This window comes from Hemibagrus wyckioides, linkage group LG03, assembly GCF_019097595.1.
Source record: "Hemibagrus wyckioides isolate EC202008001 linkage group LG03, SWU_Hwy_1.0, whole genome shotgun sequence".
In the NCBI taxonomy this organism is placed as follows: Eukaryota; Metazoa; Chordata; class Actinopteri; order Siluriformes; family Bagridae; genus Hemibagrus; species Hemibagrus wyckioides.
Genome location: NC_080712.1, coordinates 8,228,969 through 8,256,014, shown reverse-complemented (window position 1 = coordinate 8,256,014; position 27,046 = coordinate 8,228,969). Strand labels below are relative to the sequence as shown.

Here is a 27,046-nt window from a genome sequence, read left to right as displayed (position 1 = left end):
ACTTCAAGCACACACACAGACTGTTATTTATGCTGAAAATGTTCATGACCTTTAGAACATCATGGTCAAACAAATAACTTGACAGCTTTCTAACCTTCTGGGCGTTGACAAAAATATGGGGTTAATGGCAGAAATTCTAATCTGAGGCTTGATGTAAATTGTCCCTTAGACTTGAGAACAAAGCTTAACTCAAACATACGACTGATGTAGGAGAATAAAAGCACTGTAGAGCTGTTGCCAAGGAACAAGCAGCGACAATACCAAGACTGCAGCAAAGGACGCAAGGTCATTTTAGAGCATACGTGCATAAAACACCCACGCGTGTCAGGGTGTGCATCATGCTTCAGAGCTTAAGTGCCTGGGTCTTTTTTTTTTTTTCTTTTTCTGATGAGTAATATTCCCAGAGTCTTTGTTTTTATTTTCACATGTACAGTAACTGCTGTCACTGTCAAGCCAACGTGCGATACACACTGTGTTTGTTTATGCGGTTATGCTAGAACTTTCCCTGACAAGTTTAAAGCAACCATATTCCATGATTATCTTAGGAGCTTAAAGGTCTAAATCATATCATATAAATCAATAAGAGAAATGTGGCTCTTTTTGCGAGCTTGCATCACCTCATAGTAAAAAGTATGTAAACTATTTGAAGTTTAACGGCGTGTGAAAAAAGAAAAAGGACGATGAAGTGATAACAACCGCCAGTGACGCAATGTGACCTGAACAGAGCGAGCGAGTTATATGTGGGGAAAGGTGAAGATGAAGATGTTGTACTGATTCAGACGAATAGGTGTGTGCTTTGTACCCTGGCACACTTACTGTCACAGCGGGTGGCTGAAATAAACAGCTTTGGCACTGGCTACACTAGGACAAAGGTTGATCCCCCTCCCTCTCTACATGTCCATTTCAGCAGGCTCATCTGCTGTCTGTACAGCCTCTCTCCAGGGGAGACCCTCTATAAATTGCTACCTCCATGTGCTCCCGTTTTTTTCTCCCGTTAAGACAAGACTTCAAAGACAAAGAGCGAGAATAAGACGCCTAGGACGTGTCTTTTGATCGCGGAGCATTGTCTTATCCTTTAATCATGAACCGTTCTTTAAAATGAGCTCATCCATTCAAGGAACACTTTACACATCTTTTATATGTCTGTAGGGTGCATGGAATCTGTCTGTGCACAGACAGTTATTTTGACACATTTCCCTACTGAAAAATGTAATTGAAATGATAGACTTGGTTAAGCCCAACAGTAACTGATTAAAAGGTGTGGTGTTTATCCGCCTCACATCTCCCCCAGTTCGATCCTGAGCTCGGGTTACTGTGTTGGCGAAGTTTGTGCATGTTTCCTCATGTCCGTGTAAGGTTCCTCTTCGTTCTCCAGTTCCCTCCACCTCCCACAAACATGCTGTATGTGGATTGGCTATTCTACACTGTGAATGAGTGTGCGAGTGTGTGTGCGTGATGCCCTGAAATGGACTGGCTTTCCATTCTGGGCGTATTCCTGCCTGACTCCTGGGATAGACTCGAGATTCACGACTGACCTGGATAAAGCGGCTACTACAGATGAATGAATGAATATAACGCCACCCGTTTCACGAGATGCTAGTCCAAACACGTGCATCGTATGCACAGAGCTTTGACGTTAACACACATTCCTCTCTGAAAAGTAGTTTCGTCTGATCTTCAGATTTTGCAAACACCTTTTGTACAAAACTCTGTCAGGAGATTGGATCGATATTCACACAGCCACCGCTGGCTTCTGAATGAGTTTCAAGTTTTCTCTGCTCATTACAGTCAAGCAATTGAAGAACTCCTTTTAAAATACCAATGATATAACAACAGCATTCCCAACCTTCAGGAGTGGCTCTGGATGTGAATGTCAGTGTGTAAAATCTGTCCTTCTGTGCACAGCACCATTTTGTGGTTTGGTAAAAAGCTCATAAAACAGACATGCTCATAAAACAAACTGCGGCTGCCATTCCTTTAACTCAATTCCAGCAGCTCCATCAAGTTAAAGGGTAAAAGTGACTCAATCTGGCAACTCGCCCAGTCAGTTCAGCTCTGGGCAGCATTGAGGAGACAGGCACTATGTCTGTGCCAGGGTGAAGACAGAGAGACACTGCAGAATATCACCACTATTTGGTTGAGACTCCCAGTTTTGTCTTGGTAAAGAGGAGGTGTGTGTGTGTGTGTGCACGTGTGTATGTGTGCATGTGTGCATGTGTGCAGGGTTGCACACACCTGTAATTAGCAACTGTGTAAGAAAATAGTTTGCATTGAGGAAGAAAAGCGAGTGTGTGTGCAACACACACACACACACACACTCTCGCACACATTTTGACTGTAGAAATGGGCATGCATGATTTCCCAATATTTCAGCACTCGGTGTTTCCACGGTGATAATAAAATCAGGAAGGCCTGCAATGATTGCTGTCTTCCTAACAAACTTATATCTGTATGAAAACACACGTGTGTGTGTGTGTGTGTGTGTGTGTGTGTGTGAGAGAGCGAGAGAGAGAGAGTGTGTTTGTGAGAGATTCACAGCTTAAGGGCTTGCAGGACAATCACAGAGAGAGAGAGAGAGAGAGAGAGAATAAATAATGCATGCCTTCTTCTGTATTGCCCATAAATGATATAATTCGCAATATTAGAGCTTTTTTTGCATTAAAGTTTAGCACTATGATGATATGCCATTTTCATTATTAATCATACCACAGTAAGCTTTTATGTTTATCAAAACCAATTTTAACACAATTTCACTTAAATATCGTCAAAATTGTCGTGTCATATTTTTTGCCACACTGCCCCATTTTCTTTATGGGAAACCTGTTATCAGTCCACACTGCGTACAATATGACTGGATTAAAAAACAAAATCCACAACTGATAACAAATTGTTTGGCTTCACATGCAACAAAATCATGACTATGCTATGGAGGATTCAAATATATATATATACACATACTAATGCAGTCTCATTAAAACATCCACGAGGACTGGATTGCAGGATTACACACACACACACACACACCCAGAATCTCACAAACAGCTCTAATCTCTCCAATTAGTCCTAAGACTTTCACACAAACTGTTGAAACTTCAAGCAAAATGAAGCCTTTTATTTAGAAAAGAAGTGACTGTATATATATATATATATTATATTCTAAAAAAACAGAAATGTGACCAAAGCAACGTAATCCGATCTCTCAAACACAACAAAGTAGCTTTGCAGCTGCCACCCATGTGCTGCAGGAGCAAGACGTGCAGAGGAAGGGGAAAAAAACACACAGAAGGACAGAGAGAGAGAGAGACAGGAAAACAGTGAGACTGACCTCCCCAGTTGCTGTCCTCCATTAGAGTGGACAGGTCCAGGCGAGGAACGTCCTCGCAGCCGTCTGAAGGCTCCGGGCCGTTGATGGCCTCCTGGATCTTCATGGCAGGCGTCTAACAAGGGAAAAATAAGTGAGAGATCTATGCAAAATACAGCAGAGCAGAAGCTGGGTGCTCCTTAAGTTCAGTAGAGTGCTGCCTCCTTGTAGCCCAGCCCATGAGGCAGGGTGAGGAGAGGAGGCGGGGCTTATGCACCAAACCCCCGCCTGCTGATCTGTCCTGACCAGAAAAACATCCTCCCATCTGCCTCACACAAACACACACACACACACACACCTCCCTGTTGAGCTGCTCTACACTTGTTTGTCTCGGTAGCTGGAAAAGGCGGGAGAGGAGTGAAGAAGGGAGGAGGGAAAAAGGAGAAGGGAAGAAGAGCAGGAAAGAAAAAAAAAGAAACACAGTGAGCACGCAGGGCACGCTGAACACGCAGGCAGACTGACAGGAACTTCTGTTATCGCATGCGTGACCACAAAACAACAAAGATTTCCTTTTCTTTTTTATTTCCTTTCATTACTCACTTGTTCCCCTCTCTTTCTAAATGATCTTCTTTTCTGCATACGGTTTTGATTCTAATGCAGACAGAGCATGTGGGACATTTCTCTCTTTCTTACACACACACACACACACACACACAACATGGAAGCACACTCCTACACACCCAGACATCCAGGGTTAAGGCGTGGGACTGGTTATTTTCGGAGCAGATCATGGCTATGCAGTGAGGATGTGGAATGCTTCTCCTCCCTCTTTCCCGCTTCTGCATAACTGACTGCATGACAACAAGCTCTGCTAAGAGCTCCATTACCATTAGCCCTCTGACGGCGGCTGCTATTACTGATACGACAGCGCACACACCCCACACACTCTTACGCTGATGGACTTTTAATAGCCGATTCGCTGATACAGTGCTAGGACAGACACGCTGATTAAGGCAACACAATGCCTTTTGAATGTGTTTTTTGTTTTATTAAACCTGTCCTATCAAGAGACACCATCTTGGCAATGTAAATTGTGTTGTTGCAAAGCCAAACAAAAACCATTTAGCTTTTTTATAGTCCTCACACTACTGGAAAATTCTGCCATGTAAGACTATAGCAGGGGAATGTTTTCACATTGAACCCGGTCCTTGAACCTGGACGCGGTCTCCTCAGTTATCCACTTTCAGAGCTGGGCAGCAGATAATTGGCCTAAATCCACCTGACAACTGTAATTAATGCAATAACCTCACCTTCGTGGTGTGAGTAGCACATAAATCACGTGTCAGCCTGTATGGCTAAAACCCTTAAGCGTTTACCGCCACTTCTGCTTCATACCAGCACAAATCATCACTCAAACAAGTTTACCTTAAGATAAAATGCGTCCCATTTTGCAAAAACTACAATACGTGATGCAGAAGGAATTCCTCTGTGTTAAAGCAAGCCTCCTTTAAACGAGCCAAGAATTGATCTTGGTTGGATGCCAAGTTGTGGGTAAAAAGCTCCCTGTCATATTCGTGTTATGACATTATTTATGTACTTGACACTCAAACAGTGCTACGATGAAGGACACTGTAAGTTCAACACTGAATGCACACACAGGACGGATATCAGCTCCAGAACACCAAAACAACCAAAAATGCCTACTAATTGGCACAGGGGTGATAAAACAGGGTTCGGTTTTCCTTTACACCTCATGCCAACAGCTTAATATTTTATGTGTCAGCTGCAGACAGACTTCATCATCACAAAAGCAACAAAACCTAAATTCTCATATCAGTCACAAAACGTCTTGATTCACACGTTTTCCCCTCTCAGAGCTTCTAAATAAATAAGCTGTAGTGTAATCCACCTTATCCAAATATCTGCCGCATCTAAAGATCTAAAGTGACTCACTAACAAAGATGGCATGAACCTGATCTATAAAAAAATTCCCTAATGCAAGTAATTTTCCAGGAAGAAGCACAGGGTGTCTATTTTTTCCTCTATTAATTTACATACAAGTTTAATGAAAGAAAGAAAAGTACCTTTATGTCGCACAAAAAAACGAAGAACCACACCATCCTAAAGGTGTCCATTTAGAGAGCTGATTAAAGTAGTTAAAATAAATTAAAAAAATATTTTATAATAAATAAATAATAATTTTCAAATGATATATATTAAACGTCCATTTACATTTGAATAAAAATGCTTCATTTTCTAATCTATTTCTAAAAAATCCTATAACTGAGAGCTGCCCTGATGATTATGTTCCTAATATTTTAATGAGTATGCTTGATTGGTATCCTTCTGCCCTTGACTATCTGCTACTACTGCTACATGATTCAGGGAAATTTGGGACTGTTGTAAGCCTCTGTGGACAAAACCTAGCAAGTCACAGAATGATCACAAACCTGAAGATCCTGTTAAAACGTGAATGTACGATGAAACAAGCAACGAAAACAATCAGTCTAATGATTAGTTAGGTCAAAATGTACGTTACCTAAGATTATCCTCGCCCACTTTAGTAAGACAGTGAAGAAATTCTGGCATGTACTGTATGCTTGAAAAGTCATAAGTTACTTTGGTGTTCTGTACCGTGGTCCATAAAAGCTGGTTAGTAATAGATTGACTGTGGATTTAGTGCCTCTGGCATGCTAACACAGGTTGAGGTACACTACACTACCTACACTGCATCCTGATATTGACCATAATAAGAGCATGAATGTGATCTGGCAGCAGTATGGATACTGAAACAGACCCACAAGTGAATCACGCTCCATGGAGAGCGAGTAATGTGCAAACGCCATCTGCTGCCGCTGCTGATGAACCCAAGCGCAGCTCCAGCAACGCAAACTTTCCGTTCGCTTTCCTGTTACTGTTTACCTCGTCATGCCACTTGGTTGTTAATAAAACACACACACACAGATACACACATTTGTTTTTGTGACATTACGTATGTTCCACAGAGCTGCTGAATTCTTACTATTAGGAATGAGTGAGTGAGTGAGTGAGTGAGTGAGTGAGTGAGTGAGTGAGTGAGGGAGGGAGGGAGGGAGGGAGGGAATGAGTGAGTGAGTGAGTGAGTGAGGGAGGGAGGGAGGGAGGGAGGGAATGAGTGAGTGAGTGAGGGAGTGAGTGAGTGAGTGAGTGAGGGAATGAGTGAGTGAGTGAGTGAGTGAGTGAGGGAGGGAATGAGTGAGTGAGTGAGTGAGGGAATGAGTGAGGGAGGGAATGAGTGAGTGAGGGAATGAGTGAGTGAGTGAGTGAGTGAGGGAATGAGTGAGTGAGGGAGGGAATGAGTGAGTGAGGGAATGAGTGAGTGAGTGAGTGAGTGAGGGAGGGAATGAGTGAGGAAGGGAATGAGTGAGTGAGTGAGTGAGTGAGTGAGTGAGGGAATGAGTGAGTGAGTGAGTGAGTGAGTGAGTGAGGGAGGGAGGGAGGGAGGGAGGGAATGAGTGAGGGAGGGAGGGAGGGAGGGAGGGAGGGAATGAGTGAGGGAATGAGTGAGTGAGTGAGTGAGTGAGAGAGGCTGGTGAGCGACATAAACGATACTAGGAACTAAGTTGTTCTGTTAATGTAACACTATTACATGCACCTAAAGAAAGTATAAGGTGTTACTTTTATTTACTACAATACATCATGCTGTAGAAAAATAATCAACTCCAGGGTGGTGAGAGCATCTCTACACTGTGCTGGACCTCACCTTGCTGTTGATTGTTTACCTATAACAGCACATCCCTAAGTGTTCTATTTCCTAGATATTTAACAGGAATTTCTTAGCTTTAACCTTAACCTCAGTAACCACAAGGAAATGGTTTTATGCTTTCAGTTTTAGTAGGTTGTGGCTCTTTTGAATGGTCTTCTTACAACTTCAGGATATTTTGGTTAAGCCAAGTCGTTTGTGGGCAGTAAAATGGCTCGTTCTAAACAGAAGCAGTTCTCATGTACGTTTTCTTAATTCCCACCGAAATGTTAAGTCATGATGTAAACATGGTGAAAGAGCAGGTCAGTCCCAGGATATATTTTTATCCGGCCTATAACACGAGACGCTAAAGCCGAGTATATTCACTACCATAATACATTGCGACTTTGACTCCAAGTTAATAATGCTTCTTAAATCAGAGTTTAGTGCTCATGAACTGTTTGTTGATGGAAGGTGATGAAAGGTTTCTGAGAAACAGGTTTTAACTGATGGGATTTATTGTGGGGTTTTGGCATGATCGATCAATTCAGAGCTCAATCTTGTGTAGATACTAGAAATTATGAGCAATTCAGCCTTTAATCAGTCCCCAGCGTTGCTTGTTTGAGGTAATGGGAAGCACTTGAGGGTTAAGTTAATCAGTCGGCATTCTTTACATGTTGCCTAAGACAAAACAACAAACTGGGCAGTAAACAGGGCCGTTAATCACATCAGCTCTTAAAGGCGAGGCTGATTCAGAATGAGGTGAAATGTTACAGTGACTTGATTTTAGCTGAAAGTGTGTGACCATGCTGCAGTTCTTCACTCTAGTTACGTAATCACCAGTAACCCAGTTTGGTCTGAGTCTCCCACGAGGACGACTGCCCTAATAACTGCCTAAAGCTTCAGAAAGTGTGATCTTACATTCACTCTCTCTCTCTCTCACTCACACACACGCACACTCAGGCTTTCTAGGAGCTAACAGTGCATGGTCAGAGTACTGATCAATAAAGCACATGAACTGTCTGCAAGTGAGCCTTCTCACTTTATTTCATCAATGAAATTGTGTGTAAGAGCGAGCCTACTCTCTGCACTCACATATAATGAGATGACTGGACATCCATCATCTGCTATATCCAATCTAGAAAACTACTTTTCTGTGATGTACACAAGGTCACTGACTCTGTGTCCTATAAATAAACAGTTGGGCTTGTCTATTTAGTCAGTTTCACGTATTGCATTTCACATAATATATGCATTAGCCTAAAGCCCATTTTACATCTAACACCTCAGGGCTTTCTCATGATTCTCAGGAGTGGATCAGTTTGAAGTGTAGGTCAGTAACAATAATTTGCACGTCTGTAAATATGGCCACGGATGCACAGAGTGGCACTGTTACAATACACAAGAGGAAATATCACGAATGCAGTCAGATTGATCTAAGATCCTTGATCCTTTGTGAATTTCCCTTTGGGATGAATAAAGTATCCATCCATCCATCCATCTATCTAAGAATTCCTAATACAAATGGTACAAGATTAAGTCAAGCTCCTGACACCAGAGGTCCTGACCTCCAGACCTGCCTGATCTATCATGATGCCCTACTTTCCCACATTAAAGATACATGAGATTACTATGAGAGAACCACTTGAGATTACTATGAGAGAACCACTTAGAAACCTTGAAGATGGCTTTGCAGTGATCGCTTTAGCTGTAACTGTCATGAACAGTTTAGCACTGCATGAATTCCCTGGTTACACAACTCCACTTTTTGACTATCTAGTACACCATTTAGATGGGAAATCATTTATAATCACACTCTCCAGTGTCACCCAGATGACATCATCGCCTCTGGCTTGCAGATTGTGAATGTCCATTATTAAAATGCCATACAGATAAAATTGAATTGAAATTAGTTAAAATGTCTATAATGTTTAATCTTACATTTGGTTTGTTGTATTTTACTATATTTAAAATATTCTCATTTTCTGTGTTGTTTTTATTTATTTTATTTATTTTTTTTATTCCTCCAGTGTTTTTTGCACCCATGTTACATTTAGATTATGGCAATAAAATAAAATAAAATAAAATAAAATAAAATAAAATAAAATAATAAAGCAAAATTGCATTTTGTAGGTTCTAGCTAGATCATGACCATGGCCATGCCACTCAAAATGCTTATTTTTTATTTAATACAAACTGACCAGAAATTTTAACAGTGAATTGTAATAGCAATACAGGAAAGATTAATAAAAAACTTTTTTATTTAATATGCACAATACCAAGGGTTATTTTAATTCCTTCCATGGAAACCTGTTTCTCAGAAACCATCCAGTGTCCTTTCTAATCACGAAATAGTTTAAGAGCCATAAAGCCCCTGTGTGCTGATTTAAAACGCATTATTAGCACAGGGTGCGGTATTTTTATTTATTTTTTTTGTAGCTCAGCCTTCTGATTAGGTCTTTGTTGCGAGTATTTCAGCTGTTTCTGAGGGAACCTTTCAACCATTCAACAAGTGTTCCTCTTTCAGAAAGGGTTCCTGCAGGTTGAATCCTTCAAAAAATCCATTTATTTTGGTAAGATTGTATAATGCATGCATCAGAAGAAGAAAAGAAGGAGAAAAAAAATCACCCTGACATTTTAGGAAACAGCGTTTCTGTTCTTAAGTGCTTTCAAAACCTCTTGTGCACTTAGCAGATCTTTATCTTTGTTTATTAAGAGCAAAATGATGACCTTGCTAAAATGAAATAAAGTGGTACAGATAAACTCAGACTTTCAGGATAATAAATAAATAGAACTGGTCTATGCATATATGTTAATGATGACATGTTCAAAGTGTGTACTTAATTATCCCCTGCAGTGTAAAAATCAAGTGTGTTGATGTGAAGATTTCATTATGTTAATTATGTAAATGTTGATAAGGTTGATAATGTGTAGTATTGAGCAACAGGGGATATTGGGGGGGAGGAAGGTCACAGTTTCCTGCTGAAGCAACCTCAAACCAGTAAAATAAGAAATGAAACACATTTGTGTGTGCTGTTAAAGGAAAATTATCAGTGATGAGGCCTGGTATGAAGTGCACTGATATTTACATCTTGTGCTATAAAAGTATTTATACTTTTTTATTTGTTAAAGATTGTTAAATATAATGAACTTGTCCTTACAGAAAACTTCATAATACCAATGATTCTACAATATTAGCCTTTTTAATTATTGGTTTGACAGATTGATATGTTTCGATTAATTTAATTGTGCTTGAATGTGTGTCTTTTCTATTTGCCCTGTAAGTACAGCACTGAGTACTGTATTGTGTGTACAGTAATGTTATTACAATGTGCCTCAGACATATGCAAAGTGAGGACAGTATGTTCTAACCACTGGAATGTAGCATGCTATCAGGTTGCTAATGGCACGCACAGTATCCGTATGTATCTGTATGTACATACCGTGAGGTTAAACTCTGGCTTTACATTAGTTTAAAGGTGCAGTTTGTACTGTAGTGTTTATCAGACACAGCAGGAAATTGTGGATTGCAGTTTAACATGCAATGGATTAAGCTTCTGTGCAACATTCTCCAGACCCGAAGAAGATCAAAACTCTTCCCTTTCTGACCTGATCTCTAGCTTGTTTTGTGCTGCGTTTAGCTAAACAGTTGACATAAATGTTTGTTACTGGATAAACTGCAACAGAAGATCCACTTCAGAAGTGGATGGTTTGAAGACTAAAGTTTTTGGACTGCTAACGTTGTTTTTTTTTTTTCATACATGAATGCTCTGCTACAGAATGTTTTTCACTTGATGATGGTCAGTTAGGACAAAGGAGGAGACAATGGCGACTCAAAAAGAAACAAGTGTTTTGAGGATATAAAAAATTGCAAAGATGTGGTCATTTAGGAAGTAGTAGCAGAAGAAGGCTTGTCAGATGCAATTGGCCTTAAAGCCAGCAAAGAGCTGCTTGGATTTTATTTTCTTGTAATCGCAAAGGAAACAAGTGTTTTGGGGGTCGAAAATAGCAGTTGCTAAACAAGATTAAGAAATGTGCTCGTTCTCGTTCATTTCCTACAGATCAAAGCACCCTAATCAGAGTAAGCAGCATGTGGTGTTCAACCTCCTTGGTACAGCTGCTCTGTTACAGTGCCACAGCAGACCGGCTTGGTCATGGCCGTGATGCTGGTGTGAGAGAGTGCCAGCTGGCCAGACATTAGTGCCATGAGGAGGAGGAGGTGATGGCAGAAAACGAACCACTTCAAGCAGAGTGTTTGGGTTCAGAGTGTTTTTCCAAGGAGCAGCAGTGTGACAGTTCAGTGTGTGTGAAAGCTAAAGGGATCACGTGGGTTGTGGCGTAGGACCACTGTGAGGGGTCAGGAGCACCAGGATGTTCCCACACTCATGAGTCAGAAAACTACAGGAACATTTTAGCATAATAAATAAAGAATATACATGTATATTAAAGGTTAGCATTAAAACCTGTTGCAGATCCCTGTTTCATTACATTACCGTGTATCTGTGTTAAGAGATCAAACCAAACCCAAGCCTCTGTGATCAATAGCATTCAATATTAATTGCATCACATGTAAAGACAATTAATGGAGGAGCAGAAAAGATCGACAAAGTGCACAGACTTACCTTAGGATGAGCCGAGTCATTTGTTTTTCGTGATTCCCTGGAACAAGCAAAAAATGGCATCATTTGTAGTTTTCGTAGAAAAGCAAGTATTTCGCAAGCAAACAGGAAGCTAACCGAATGTTTTTGAAAGCGAGAGTGTGAGTGAGCTCGCAGTGCTTTCCCTGAACCTGCTCTCTTCCTTAAATTCACTCCAGTCTCAGTGATCTGATACGACACAGTGGATTTTTATGTGTCACTGGGATTTGCAGGGAAAGTGATAACTTTTACCAAAAGAAGATAAAAAACTAATTAGTACACCCATTGTGTTACATCTAACCATTAACCATGTTAACTAAATAAACATTAATAAATACATTTTATTATTATAACATACAATATTATTATTATTATTATTACTACTACTTTTATTATTATTATTATTAGTATTATTATTATTATTGTTATTTAATTAAAAAAAATGCAATCCAGCACTCTGTAATCATCTACAATTACATAACTAGCAGAAGTAATGTAAGATATTTCATATCGCTAATACCTGTTATGTGTAGCATCCATACCATCTTCCATGTCTCTGTCATGTGATTTGCATGAGCCGTGATGCTGAAACAAGATTAAATATATTACATTACAATAAATGTATATTGTATACAATATAATAAACAAAATTCATAACAGTTCACACTATTTCACATAACAGTGAATAATACTGTAACTGTTCTGTTGAACACTAATATGTCCCACACTAAAGGATACTAAGTTTGATTTGCTTTATACATGATATTGCCAAAAGTTTTGGGACACCCCTCCAAATCATTGAATTCAGGTGTTGTTTCTCAGGGGTTGGGTTCGGCCCCTTAGCTCTAGTGAAAGGAACTCTTAATGCTTCAGCTTCATACCAAGACAATTTGGATAATTTCATGATCCCAACTTTATGGGAACAGTTTGGGGATGACCCCTTCCTGTTCCAACATGACTGTGCAAGGTTCATAAAGACATGGATGAGCGAGTTTGCCTGCACAGAGTCCTGACCTCAACCTGATAGAACACCTTTGGGATGAATTAAAGCGGAGACTGTGAGCCAGACCTTCTTGTCTAACATCAGTGCCTGACCTCACAAATGTGCTTCTAGAGGAATGGTCAAAAATTCCCATAAACACACTCCTAAACCTTGTGGAATGCCTTCCCAGAAGAGTTGAAGCTGTTATAGATGCAAAGGGTGGGCCAACTCCATATATTTTAAATTCATGTGCATGTGAAGGCAGACTTCCCAGTTTCCGCAGTCTATGGTCTAATTCATCCAAAATGTCCAAACTGTTTTGGTATGCTATAGCATTAAGAGGTCCTTTCACTGGAACTAAGGGGTCAAGCCCAACCCCTGAAAAAAAAAAACTGAATTCAGTTTGGAGGGGTCTCCCAAAACGTTTGGCAATATAGTGTATATTAGAACAAGAAATCTATCTTTCATGTTACAGACAGAACTATTGTCTAAGGCCTGTGGTTATACAAAAATACAAAAGGATTTGAGGATTTAACTGCACTTTTGTATCAACTTATTCAACCTCCAGAAAAAGTAAAACCATACTCATGGATTTTGGAACAAGCTTTACGTTCCTCAACAAAACATGATTCGATGTGATGTGACGCTCCTCAATACTGCGACAATAATCTCTCTTTACTTCTTGTGAATGCCAATGCCTCCTACACTACACCGTCCTAACAATTAGCATGCATGGATGATTGACATGGCTTTTAGAATCAGGTTTGAATTCTGATGAAACAGAGCATAAATTCCTGCATAAAACTGCCATGTAACTCTCCTGTCAGCACAACACACAGTCAGCTCTTGGCTAAACATGTCGTGGGATAACGACTATGGCTGCACTGTTCACTATGTGGGAATTTACTGTAGTATGTATAGCAGCTTGCCATATGTTATTTGTACGTATATGTAGCATAACCTTTATTACGTAACGTTAGCTACCGTTTACAGCCGAGTCTGTCCCATTTCTGGGCGACAATTAGATCTTGCTATTATTTGTAATTTTTAATAATTGTTATATTTTTACTGAAATGTTTTTATTATTACTTCTTTAGATTAACTACATTTTTTGGTATTTTATTTTTGAGAATCTAAAACACTCAACAGGTAATGACGAAATTGTGTAGGAACAAGGGGAAAAATACATTTAAGGTGCTAAAACAGCTTTCCTCAAAGAAAGGGTTAAAATGAACAGGAATAAATATATCTGCATGTACACCTCAGACACACAAGAAACACTTTCCTCATTGCATTAATAACTTGTCTGAAGGCAAATTACTGCTGTGTTACATCAGCCAAAAATGGCTCATTGCGCCCTCCTCCCACCCCACAGGTCAGATTTCAGCCCTGAGCCTCATTAGAGTCCCATCTAACACGATCAGATGTGTATCAGAGGCATCCAGTGGCATCTCCTGCCTTATACAGGACACCCAAACACACACTTCCTTAATGTGTAGCTACAGGATCTGTTTCAGGGATCTCGGGGGCAGGCTATAGTGTGTCTTATGTTAGAGAAGCATAGATTCACAGCACAAGTCTGTTATGCACAAAAACAAAACAGAGACATCATGATGGTGTTTAAAGTTCAAACACAAAATGGAGGATGATTTTCTTTGTTGCCATGACAATCTTGAAATACCCAGACCATTGTTTGTGTTATACTGTGTGAGGGCTTACTGTAACTAAAGAATGAAGCACAGAAGAGTGTGATGTTAGAGGAAACTAATCAATGACATGTAGCATGATCAAAGCAGGGTTTGGGTTTTTATCAATAACAGCCTGTCCAGAAATGCTTTATTCCTCTTATACCACAGCAATTAAATGATTGAAATACAAATAAATGATTGAAATACAATTAAAAAAATGTAAATGATTATCATTTTGTAACATGTTGACATTGTCATAATTGTTATCCATTATATACTTTATTGTTGTGGAAAATCCGTGAGATGAGCGCAGCACCTTATCATGTTACTGAGAAACGAGTCAAGTCATGTTTTACATTTTGACCATATATCTGACTCAGCACACAGCGCTCCTGTAGTACCCTGGTGCTACATACAGGCACAACAGCAAAGCAAAAACTCTTCTGTCCGGAAGATAAATTTTCTGGCACTGGAGACTCCTTACATATATTTTTTTTAAATAAATCAAATTCTTATTATTAGTCTTGGTTTATTTGGAGCATTCACCATTCAAATACCTGTGTATCTATAGGCAAGAGCGAATTAATATAAAGCAAGGTTGTGAATTAATCTCAGACCTGCTACCTTCTGACCAATCAGATTTTAGATCTCATTTCGACAGTGATGTAAGACATAAAACAAACGCATCTCCCACCATGCCTGCACAGACCGTAGCGCTTGTGGTTATCCTCCGTGCCGTCTCTAATGGCGACTGATGCATGATCGGTTCAAGGATCTGAACGTACCAGCCCATAAGCATGTCAACAAGACCTCTTTGCTTCAGCTGTCCCCTAGCTCCAGATAAAAGCTTGAAGTAATTGAAGACTTATTAGGCTGCCTGCTATTTAGCTCAATCATTCAGCAGGAAAGCATGCTCTGCTTCTGGTACAATTAGGGCTTATTAGCCTGTCTGTTTTCTTTCCCAATCCTTCTCTGCAATATACCAAATCTCCTTCCGTGACCTCTCTTGCTATTCTGCCATCATTTACTGGGGCTGAGTCACTGCCTTTTAGTGGAATGGAGCGATAGTTTCTGAGAAAATGGATTTGCTGTGGGGCAATTCAAAAACAAGTTTTGAATTGTGAATAAGAACGGAGGAACGATGGTGTGTGTGTGTGTTGGGGAGTGAGAGAGAGAAAGCGGTACTCACGCTGAGTGAGCCTTGGTTATGGGAAAGCTCTGTGAGGGTAGGGCTGTGTTTGGGTTTCCTGGACCTGGAGTCTTCATCAGCGGTAGCCAGCCTCCTCTCACTCTCCTCGGTGATGCTGATGCTAATGCTAGCACTGCTGTTCGGTCCACGAGACGGTATGTTCTCCTTGTCAATGTCGTTCCTAAGTGTAAAGAAAACATACCTGCCTTCAGACAAGCGCAGAAAATAAACGCTAAGCATGTTTAAACTGCTTCTCCTCGCATACTGTGGCGCTCAAGTCACCTTAATATCATTTATGACACAGCATATTTATCTGCACCTTCTCCTGTGTCTGAATAAGTCACCATGACTGAGCAGACTGGGTTTGCCTCTAACCTTGAGTTTATTCTTGGCAGAGTCCCCTTATCGACTGAAGCAATGCTGTGAATCCAGAGGGACAGAGGGAGAGCAAAGTCCCATCTCCAGTCCAAATAACCACAGCAGACCAGGGAATCGATTTTTTTTTAATTTAAATTATTTAAATAATTATATATAATCTCTGTCCACTTATCCAGTAGCGAGTGTCTTTTTACCACAAACAAGTATTTCAACATGTTTCCCTGGACGAGACTACACTACAATTTTCTTTTTCGAAATACACATAATGCAAGTCTAATAGCATATCAAACGGCAGAAATAACATTATATACACAAGGCGATGACCTTGAGTCATCACCTAGAGACCTTGAATTTTTATTTAAGAGCACTTTCACAATTATTGCTGAGTCTGAATCAGAGTGACACTGCACATAAATAAAGCAAACAAAAAAAGAAAAAAAGAAAAAAATAGACCTGGAGGGCATATAGGGCTGAAAATGTCCTTCGTTATTCAGAAAAATGGCTATGGAAGAATCACAAAAATCACCCAAGCACAAAGAGCAGAAGGTGATTTAAAACTAGCTTCAAACATTCTGTTGATTATATCTCCTTGTGCTTTATGAACTCATATGACCATAAGCGTTCAAGCTACAAAGTGGAAAAATCTATGGACACCTCCATGTTTGTCCTTTGGTAAAACTAATCAAACCAGCAAATTGTGAATGATGTATATTTAACTTCTCAACTGTTTAGTCCAAAAACCCACAAATGTGTCTGTATGTAGATTTATCTAAGTTGATTAGATATTTTTCCAGTCGGAAATTCCTAGTTACAAGTTTTGCTAGGTTGAAGCAAAACTCTATTAGCAATGCAAAGTCATTGGGTCTAACCTGACGACCGCATTGTAAAGGGCCTGGTCTCTTACCTGCACCTCTCTCGGTTCTCCTCCTGCTCTCTCTGCTGTCGCCTCCTCTGACGAGCCGTGGTTGCGGGTAACGGAGCTTGACCTGCTGCCTCTGAGCTCTGCTGTAAACTCAGATCTGGCTGCATGTGAGCATCGAAGAGGTGCTGCTCCACCGCTGAGCGGATCGTCTTCTCCAGATAGCTGCACAGAGAGACGGACAGAGCGTGGCGAAGGCGTCAGTCGTCGCTCATCATAACAACGATTACATCTACAATGAAGCTCATTTCCCCTATGCAGATTATTACAATGATGTATTGCGGGTAAACAAATTACCAAGAGAATCTGCCATTAATGCTAAATCAGCGTATGATCACTTACTGTGCTAAGTCAGGCCTGTAATGACCAGGAGAGAGCTGGGAGCTAGAGGAGAGAGGAGACAATATTAGTCTCTATTAAATGAGCTTCTGAAAATCAAGCACAAACCATGCAATTCCCTGGTCAGGTATAATCCAAGAGGTTTTATGATGACACATATACCACAGTGCAGACACTGTGCTTGCAATTTCTTACTCTGAACTGTGGATAATGGCACTCCTGAATTGTTAAAGTTATTCATTTAACCACTCTAGCTCATTTCTTTGAAGTTTTAGCAGTAAACACTAAAAGCCAAATAAATATTACTACTCTGCAGCTCATGATACACTCGAGCCTGGCTGCTGACACGGCACTATGCGGCTTATTGCTTAATCCTAGCTGTAAAAGTGTGAAAAATGACACTATCCGTCAATTTATCCAACAGTTACTCTATTTAACCAGTCTAACTCACGTCCTCTGAAGTAAACACTGGAACACAAGTAGATCAGAGATGTCTGGGAAACGTATTATATCCATTAGGACACAGTTATTTAGATCAGATAAAAGTTTAGAAGTTGCTTGCTGTTATTGTATTAGTTTGCTACTCAAAGTATCCAAATGGATTAGAATTCTAAACATTGGAGAGTTCTTACTAGTAGCTTGTCTCCCTTTTGAGCAACAGTCTCTGGCTGATAATTTGTTAATCTATCGGAATTAGGTTAGCAAAAATGAATGATCTGATACTTTCAATACACCTGATTAGTTAGTTAACAGCTACAGTATATGATCAAGTTTTGTCTGTCTTCTTGTAGCGTATATTAAATCCCACTATTGCATGAGATGTCAATCTCTCCCTTCATGACTAGGAAATCCTTTTCATATGCTAAGTAAATGATCTAGCTAGTTTAGTTAGAAACTATTTGCTGCTAGCTACATTTATACGCTAGCTAGTAAGGTCACAATATAGCTTGCTTGTTTTCTGCTTTGGTTTGAAAGTGTTGGATGTTTAGTAGGTTTTGCGATAAGATAAATATATCACACCAAAGATTCGTAGCTTTTCTATGCTACCACTTATGACAATATCAATATTTCATAGTCAGCCCTATTACTGACCATAAAAGGGTTACTGACCGACTGAAACAAGTATGTGTAAATACTTTATTTGGAAAGACAACATGCATAAGGGCCAAATGTAAAGCTTGCGCTCAGTTAAATTTCCCCACTTCCTTTCACACTTCCTTTTTGATACTGTCACTTGTCCAATTAATCTGACTGACTGACTGAATAACTCTTTCTGGGATGTAGGTCAGTTCACGGATTCGCCATATGGAACAGACTGAGGATTCTTTTAGAGGACTGACTCAAGCATTGTCTAAATGAGCGGACACAATGCTCACAAACAAGTTGAATCATCGTCACGATGCATGTTGAATGGCAGTCGATTTCTTATGATACGCATGTTTGCCTTCCTGAGGCAGCTACAACTATTGTCCGTTATAGAGGATCTCAAGCGGTGCTGATCTGCCTTTTATGTCATTCCTTTTTTAAAAGAACATTTCATGCATAATGACTTTTCAAATCCACATGGACCCAAATGAAAGCTATAAATTCAAACCTCGGGTTTACCGCCGTCATAACTGGCTTTCTATGCTACACGTAGTGTAATAAGAAGTGCAATAATTACATAAACAGAACTCAAAATGACGGGAATTAAGGCTAAGAGGCTAATGACGTTGTCTGTGGTTCCCCAGAAACACGTCAGTTTACATTGACCAGAAGTGCTTTGTGGCAAACAATTCATGGAAGAGAAACAAGTGATTACAACAGATGATAGAAATTACAACACCTCGGCAAGATGTAGCCAAGACCACCCATACCAGCTCAGTTAAACCAGCCAAAACTGGTCGTGGCTTATTGTAGAAGCCCTGCTATTTATCCTGATCACCATTTTTCATACAAAGACTTGTTTTGTGCAGAAGCTTTTTAAACATGTTGGGTATATCTCTAAACTTGTCATTGTAATTAAGACTTTCATATACATTAAGGGGGGTAGCATGGTGGCTTAGTGGCTTAGCGGCTCAGCACTGTTGCCTCACAGGAAGAACATCCTGTGTTCGAATCCCGGGTTCAGCCTTTCTGTGTGGAGTTTGTATGTTCTCCCCGTGCCTGCTTGGGTGTACTACGGTTTCCTCCCACAGTCCAAAAACATGTACATTAGGTTGATTGGTAATTCTAAATTGCGAGTGAGTGAGTGTGTGTGGTTGTCTGTCTATATGTGGCCCTGTGATGGCTTGGTGACCTGTCCAGGGTGTACCCCCTGCCTTTTGCCCAATGTGTGCTGGGATAGGCTCCAGCAGATCCCCGTGACCCTAATTAGGAATAAAGCCGGTATATAAAATGGATGGATGGATATACAATAAGGTGGAAATCATTAGAAAAACTATTATATTATATACTGTAAGATAACTAAAGGAGATGAAGGTATAACAGGGCTCATAATTGCTCTGATAGTTTTAGGTAGCCGTCAGATTGAATGCAATTTCAATTTTGTGCTATGAACAATTCACTTAACTGGGAAAGGGGAATGGGGGAAAAAGAACTCACTCTGCAGAAAGTATCTCTTTATCAGTAAATATAAATGTGTAAATATTGAGTAGTTGCAATGCTTTTTAAAGCACTCATACACAGCGTAATTTTGATGATGCAAGCATAACTAAGTAAAAGAAAGGAATTACATAAGAAAGACGCCGATATAGAGTATCACGAAAAAAAAATGAGGGACTATAAATGTAGTTATTGTACATAGTTGTATTAATAACATAATACTTGTAAAATTAAATTGTCAGTTATTTCCTGACCCCAGGCAATTTGTAGGAATGTATATAATATATATAGAAAGAAAGAAAGAAAGAAAGAAAGAAAGAAAGAAATGCCATAGGTTTTATTATCTTATCTTATTATTGGGTGTGTAATTATACTATGTATTGATACTAAACCAGAAAATATCCACTGATTACAGTGATTTATTAACATTTATTAGCGTTTGTCATTCATCTTAAATATACAGGATGCCATATCCTTTATGAGACTTTTTTATGCTAAACCATTTAGTTAAGTGAGACAAAAAGCAGTCTAAAACGTATTTAGCTTCTAATTTATTTAAAATGACAATGTGCATTTTGTTGTTCTGAACAGCTTGTACACTGGGGATACAGCAGCTCACACTGTATTCTGGTCCGCAGTGATGACTGATTATCTTCTGTTATGTCTGGTTGAAGATTAAACTATTCATGCATGAAGATTCCAGTTCCTAATAATTGTGCTCAAGGAAATGCCAGTTAACCAGTGACCTCTAACATGTATCATGAATCTAAAAATAAACAGTGATGCATCACTTCAGCTTTACGGTAATGTGAAAGAAAAGTCTCTTTGTAGAATCTCCCCATTTATAGGAAACGGCTGTATCAAACCAAGGTAAGAATTACTCATGAGATAACATTTGGCTGGTATCAGATAAAGTAAACAAGGATGCAACAAATGCTTAAATAAAGGTAGACCCTGCCCTCCGACTAGGGGTCCAAAGACCACTCACAGCAGTCAGACCTGCTTTGATAATGGAAGTGTGTGTCTGCAGATATCACTGAAGTCTGTTGTGGTCAAGGTCTCTGAACCCACGCTATGATACTGTAGTCTACAGACACAACATCTGTTCACTCGTGTCTAGACCAAAGCGCTATGAATAGAGCACTAGGAAACTTGCTGAGATTACTGCTACTTCAATTTGTACTTTGAGTTTAGTTAAGGATATAAGGATACGGAAGAAACGTGTGAGCAAAGTTTTCTGTGTAAGTGAGTCGGCAATGTATTAATAAATACACAGCTAATATCCTAAGTAACAGAGCTATTTTATAAAAAATTAAATTAAATTAAATTTAATTTAATTTAATTTAATTTAATTTAATTTAATTTAATTTAATTTAATTTAATTTAATTTAATTTAATTTAATTTAATTTAATTAATATTCATAAGGAATAAAACAGAGCATATATTTGCTGTTATAGAAAAATAATCAACATAGTCGGTAATTTTCCAGTTTTTTTCCTCTTAAACTACGATATTCTGTCAACAAATACAATTTTGTATTTTTTTCATCACATTTTTAACCATTTATAGTTATGTTTAATGTTGGGAAATGTCTGCAAGTCAAGTTAGCTCCTATTATCACTTACAATATAACAAGCACAAATGTTTATATTTGATATTTCAGAGAAACTGAAAAGAATAAAGTCCTCTGTTTTGAAGACTTTCCCATGGTGGAAAACTGAATGAACTGAAGTGTTGACTCGGCAGACTCCTTCCATAAATGTAAAAAAAACAAGCAAACAAACAAAAACACTATAAGTACATGCAGTTACAGAAAATTCAACACCTTCTGACCAATCGGACAAAAAAAAACAACATTCAGCACTCGTCTATTTTTTAATGTGACAAAATAAATTAACAAAAAATACTAAAACATATCTTTAATGAAACTAAACATGTGTTTTTAAGGGTGCCAGTATTTTTTTTTGTAAACAAATATACTCCTAATCTAATTCTCTTATATAAGGTTAACTCTATATAAGTAAATAAATAACTCATGAATCCATTTTAAACAGTCCAAGCCTCAATGGTGATACAGGGCACAGCCTAGACTAGCTCAGCACTTATCGAATATAGCTTGTGTGTGATTGGTTAGTAAGAGAAAACATGATAAGGCTTTTGCTGAGCCAGCGAGTGAGATAAACAAACCACCTGCAAACTAAACAAGCTCAGGGACATTTTACAAACCGAAGCAGCACAATGTGGCTCTGGCTGATGTAATGCTACATTGCTGTTGGCCTCTCAGGCTAAAACAGGACTCAGTCAGTCGCCCTTGGGAAAGGCCAATGTTTTTGAAAGTATTTGGGACTAGATTAGTGGTGTCAGGCTCCAGTCTTGGTGTCTGCCTCATTTAATATATCTTATGCAACTCATCAGATGATTTTGGTTATCACTAGTATATTTAGTAAGCCACTCAAAAGGTATGTATATTTGTATATAATGCTAAAGATAGCAGAACAGCAGATCATTCTCCCTTCACTTGTCTCCATTAGCCAATTAACACCCATTAGCTAACCTGAACGGCATCTACCAATTCGGGAGCATGAGCGTGCTACTAACATTCACTTCTACTGAGACCCATGCAGGCAGCTACGTCATCCATAAGGCATCCGAGTGCACTGGGAGCAGTGCGTCAGCCACCCCAATTTGTACATGAGCTAAACCATGTCTACTAGACAGAGGAATGTGTTCTATCTATCCCGGTCAACAGGCCTAACTGACTATGCCATCATCACTATTTAATACGTAGGACACTTGTAGTATTTTGTCACTAGTTAATGTAGTACTGCTAGGTATGGACACAAATCTGTATCAGGAACTGTTTGCACCCTTGTTGTAAAAGTGTCATATAACATATGATATAAAAATAACAGTGTTATTGTTGGAGCTTTATGGCCTGTTTTTCTTTTAATTCACCATTTGGCTTCATGTAAAGCAAAAAAAAAAAGTAGCTGGCCAAATCAATCAAAACTTTAAACACTTTAAAGTATTCATTTTTAATCGTCAATATCTAATGAACTCAAAACAAGAACTGGGACATTATGAACATTGTTGAGTTTCTATTCATATGTAAACACATGTAAGAGCTTCAGCCTCATGGACCTGGTAATCCAGTTTGACAGAGTAGTCACCAATTAGACACGATTAAGCAAATCCACCTGTCAGCACGAGGCCATGCCACAACAAATCCACAAACAAAACAATAACGAAACAGCTACGGCGGGAGAAATGTGATGCATACGACTACTGTTACTGTACACAGGTTAAAGAGAGGTTCTGCAGAACCACTACAGTGGAAAACTAATAGTGAGGATGCTTGAGGATGTTAGATTAGAAAATAGTTATTCTATAAATAGAGTTATTCTGAATCTACTCAAACATATTGAACACTGTACAATATTATAAATCAGCGATATATCAAATCGTTTCATTATATTTATGTGATATATTCATAAATGTTCAATTGTAGCATAATGACATTAAGGAAAAATTAGGGATGCACTAACACAACCCTAAGTGTGTGTGTTATCCCAGTATTTAGGTATTAGCCTGAAACTAGCCTTATAGAAGGTGATTAAATGCAACTTTGTGGGAACAGTTTGGGGATGACCGCTTCCTGTTCCAACATGACTGCTCACCAGTGCACAAAGCAAGGTCCATAAAGACATGGATGAGTGAGTTTGGTGTGGAGGGGCTTGACTGGCCTGCACAGAGTCCTGACCTCAACCTGACAGAACATCTTTGGGATGAATTAGAGTGGAGACTGCGCTTCTCGGCCAACATCAGTGCCTGACCTCACAAATGCACTTCTAGAGGAATGGTCAAAAATTCCAATAAACACACTCCTAAACCTTTTGGAAATCCTTCCCAGAAGAGTTGAAGCTGTTAAAGTTGCAAAAGAGCGGGCCAACTCCATATTACATTCATGTGCAGGTAAAAGTCCTCCCAAAACTTTTGGCAATATGGTGTATATCTAAGTATCTAACAAGTTTCTCTTTTGAACTGGAAACACAAATAAAAGATAAAGGCTGTTAGATTCCTGGCCTCCTCATTAGAGCGCAGTTGGTCTAGTTAAAACATGAAAACAATAATAAAAGGTGAAAGCCAAATGATGCAAGAGAAAAAGGAAATGGATGAGATATGATTTCCAAATACATGACGAGGTCAGAAAATGTCTGTAATAATTATGACTGATTCACACCTGGATAAACCAGCTCAGTATAAATGACAGAAAAAGAAGTTGGACAGCTACACCCAAGGATCTACGTGTGCTATGTGCATGTCATGTTAATGAAAATGGATTGGATCATTTCCAAGTTACATGCCTGGGACATGTACATTGTAGTTGTTATACAACAGTTCTATAACTCTATAACAAGACATTCATTTTGACTAAGATTGTAGACACAATATAGCTGAGTATTTGTTTATTTATGCTTCATAAATGAAAATAGTATCTGAGACGCTGCAGCTGGATAAAGGACAGATTGACGGACTGTAGAAAGTGTAGTACTACTGTAACGAAGGCCAGTTGTAGGTAAACCTCACTTCCCTAATCTCAAGAGGTGACCTAGTGACTGCTGCTAGAGGCTGCAGTCTTTGGCCTCCGTGTCAGAGCACCTGTCTCCCATGCTGGAGACCCGGGTTCGAGACCTGCTTGGAGCAGTGGTGAGTAGGACCTGGGGTGGTTACACTAGTTTCAATGTAAACACCTAGAATCGACCTAAGTATTGTATAATAGCAAATATAGCAATGGATTGCGTTGGAGGTAATTGTGATGATATTTACATTTACAGTGTTTGGTAGACACCGTTAACCAGAGACACTTGCAGAAGTGCTTCTGAGGTCTTGATCAATGAATACATTGATATTAAAGTCACAGACTAAGAATACCAGAATATCAGTCTAAACTTGGTTGGTCATATAGAAAAAAATGCAAATATATACAAGGATATGATCTTGGATTATAAAATATGGTCTCAAAGTCAGAGGTACACTTTGTAAAACCCATCCTTCATATTATGTTTATCCTGTTCAAGGGTCACTGGTTCCCCAGGGGACCATGTCAGGAGGATGTTGACCTACTTTCCTTTACCCTACCCAGTATAAAGACCTAACGTTCTTTATACCTACCCAGTATAAATCCTGTCACAGGGCAGCTCAGAGGTCTGTGTAAATAGGGTAATGTTTATAGCATGTCTCTGGCTCTGAGGATGCAGAGGCTGTGTGTGTAGTTAGTGTTGCATGAAATGTCAGGGATGAGTCCTAATAGCAGCCTTCCTTTTTCGACTGCTACTGTTTTCCTCCATTATCCTCCAAGCCTGAGCCGAAGCTTTTACACACTCTGACCCTCTTTTATTCTCTGCTTTTACCTTTGTGTGTTTGAAACATTGAAAAATGTTGTTTTATAAGGCTGTATCTGGAGGCAGGAAGGCATCAAGTCATGTCCAGAACAGATGTTTGCACAGAACACTGCCTTTTGAGATCACTACTCACATTTTTTTTTTTGCACAAAAAGGTAAGAAATAAAAATAACAAGACCAATAGCATAGTAGAATAATAAAAAGTCCAAAACTAATTATGTATGTCAAACTTAAAAAATCATCCTTTAATATTTTAGACTAAAATATAATAATAAAAATCATTCAAACTATTTTTCAGTAGTAATGGTTTTACCCCATTTTAATTTTTTTACCTTATTTTTAGAAAACGTTAGTACTAGTTAATTAGAATTTTTGTGTAATACAACCTTATAAATGTTTTAATATGTTTCGTACATTTTCCAAAAAGAAATGCTAGGTGTCTGTAACACTTAGCACAGTAATGTATGTGTTTATTACTAAGAATTTATTATTTTATTTTCATTTAGTTTTTTTAGCAATGGTGAGATTAATATATATTCAGTTTGCTGCAGCTGGCAATACAGCAGTTCTGCCTTTCCTAGACCACTGATTCAGCTTTGCACGATAAATGCTTCATAGATAGTTTGTCATCATGATAAAAAAAGATGCTGCTCTTCACTTCACCCTGCCGTCACCTGTCCTGATTTACAGACCTGTCTTCGCCTACAGTGCAAGCACATGAAATAGTTTGAGATTAAGTACCAGCCCCTAGTGATATGGGGGGTTGCAGTGATTTGGGGTTGCAAAGGGCTTGAAGGGGGCAGTGTTGGCTTAGATGATTATGGCTCTGGTTTGTTGATTGGAAAGTCAGGGTTCATACCCCAGCACAGCCAATCTGCTGCCACTGGGCCCCTGAGCAAGACCCCCAACTGTCCCTGCTCCATCCTGTAACATGGCTTACACTGTGCTCTATGCATGAAAAGGCATAGTGTAAATGTGTCAAATAAAGCTTCTGTCTAAAAGACAGAAATCATATGGCACAGTATTGCATTTCTAAAATATCAGATTTTTCCCATTGGTGTAGAAGGAACAGCAACATAAAGACTCTGATCACTTACAGATCATTACGTCAACAATAAACCCATCATCTGAGAATCATCTGAGGTCATGGTTGGGGTGCCAACCTGGATGGCAAGGGATTCTTTAAAGGTGGACATTTTCATCCCCTCACCTGATCAGCATGGGAACTGAAGTGTGATCATTTTCAGCATTTAGAGCTAACAGCTAAGAAAGTAAATTCTACATCCTATTTCGCATTTTGAAAAGGGGTGATATCCTGTGTGGGCTGTTCTTTTTTTTTGTTGTTTGTTCAGCAAGGGCACTGTAAACAGTAAAATGGGTGAAATGTCAACAACAAAGAGCTTCAGAGAACCAGAGACAAGCCAAGCCAACTGAACAGGATAAACCAACACTGAATCCTGCTTTAGTTTGTTTTTGGAGTTTGCGAGGGTATTGTCAAATTTCACTCAAAGGAATAATCAAATATTTATTACAAATTCGGATTTGTCCTCAAGATAAAAAACAACAGCGACCACTATAATACTAATAACGACAATACTACACCTATAGATGTTGCATATGTATGTGTAGACGTGCAGCATGTGCAAGAGCAGGGACAACTGTAGCATGTGCTGAACTCCATCCTCTGTTTCTCTAGGATTATTGCATTTTTATTTCTAAAAAGGATAAAGATAGATATAGGAGCAGATCCAGAGAGAGAGAGAGAGAGAGAGCAGCATACCTCACATAGAAGGGAGATATTGGTCTTTCGTCCTCCTGCGAACTGAAACGAAAGAAGAGAGAGACAAAAACAGGATTTAGGACCCTGCAGTAGAATAACACAGACCAGGCATGTGGCAGCACGTTG

General features: G+C 39.2%; 1 protein-coding gene across 6 annotated transcripts in view; it reads right to left on the bottom strand.

Annotated features, from left to right (window-relative positions):
• fam13a (family with sequence similarity 13 member A) overlaps positions 1-27,046 on the bottom strand; it is a 66,921-nt gene that overhangs the window by 8,201 nt on the left and 31,674 nt on the right. For all 6 annotated transcript variants that reach the window (XM_058383564.1, XM_058383573.1, XM_058383582.1 and 3 more), the window contains 7 exons: positions 26,921-26,962; positions 17,158-17,199; positions 16,801-16,980; positions 15,519-15,699; positions 12,180-12,244; positions 11,645-11,681; positions 3,326-3,437 (listed from right to left, as the gene is read on the bottom strand). In XM_058383564.1, the coding sequence (XP_058239547.1) occupies positions 3,326-3,437; positions 11,645-11,681; positions 12,180-12,244; positions 15,519-15,699; positions 16,801-16,980; positions 17,158-17,199; positions 26,921-26,962 (659 nt within the window). The remainder of the gene's footprint in view (positions 1-3,325; positions 3,438-11,644; positions 11,682-12,179; positions 12,245-15,518; positions 15,700-16,800; positions 16,981-17,157; positions 17,200-26,920; positions 26,963-27,046) is intronic.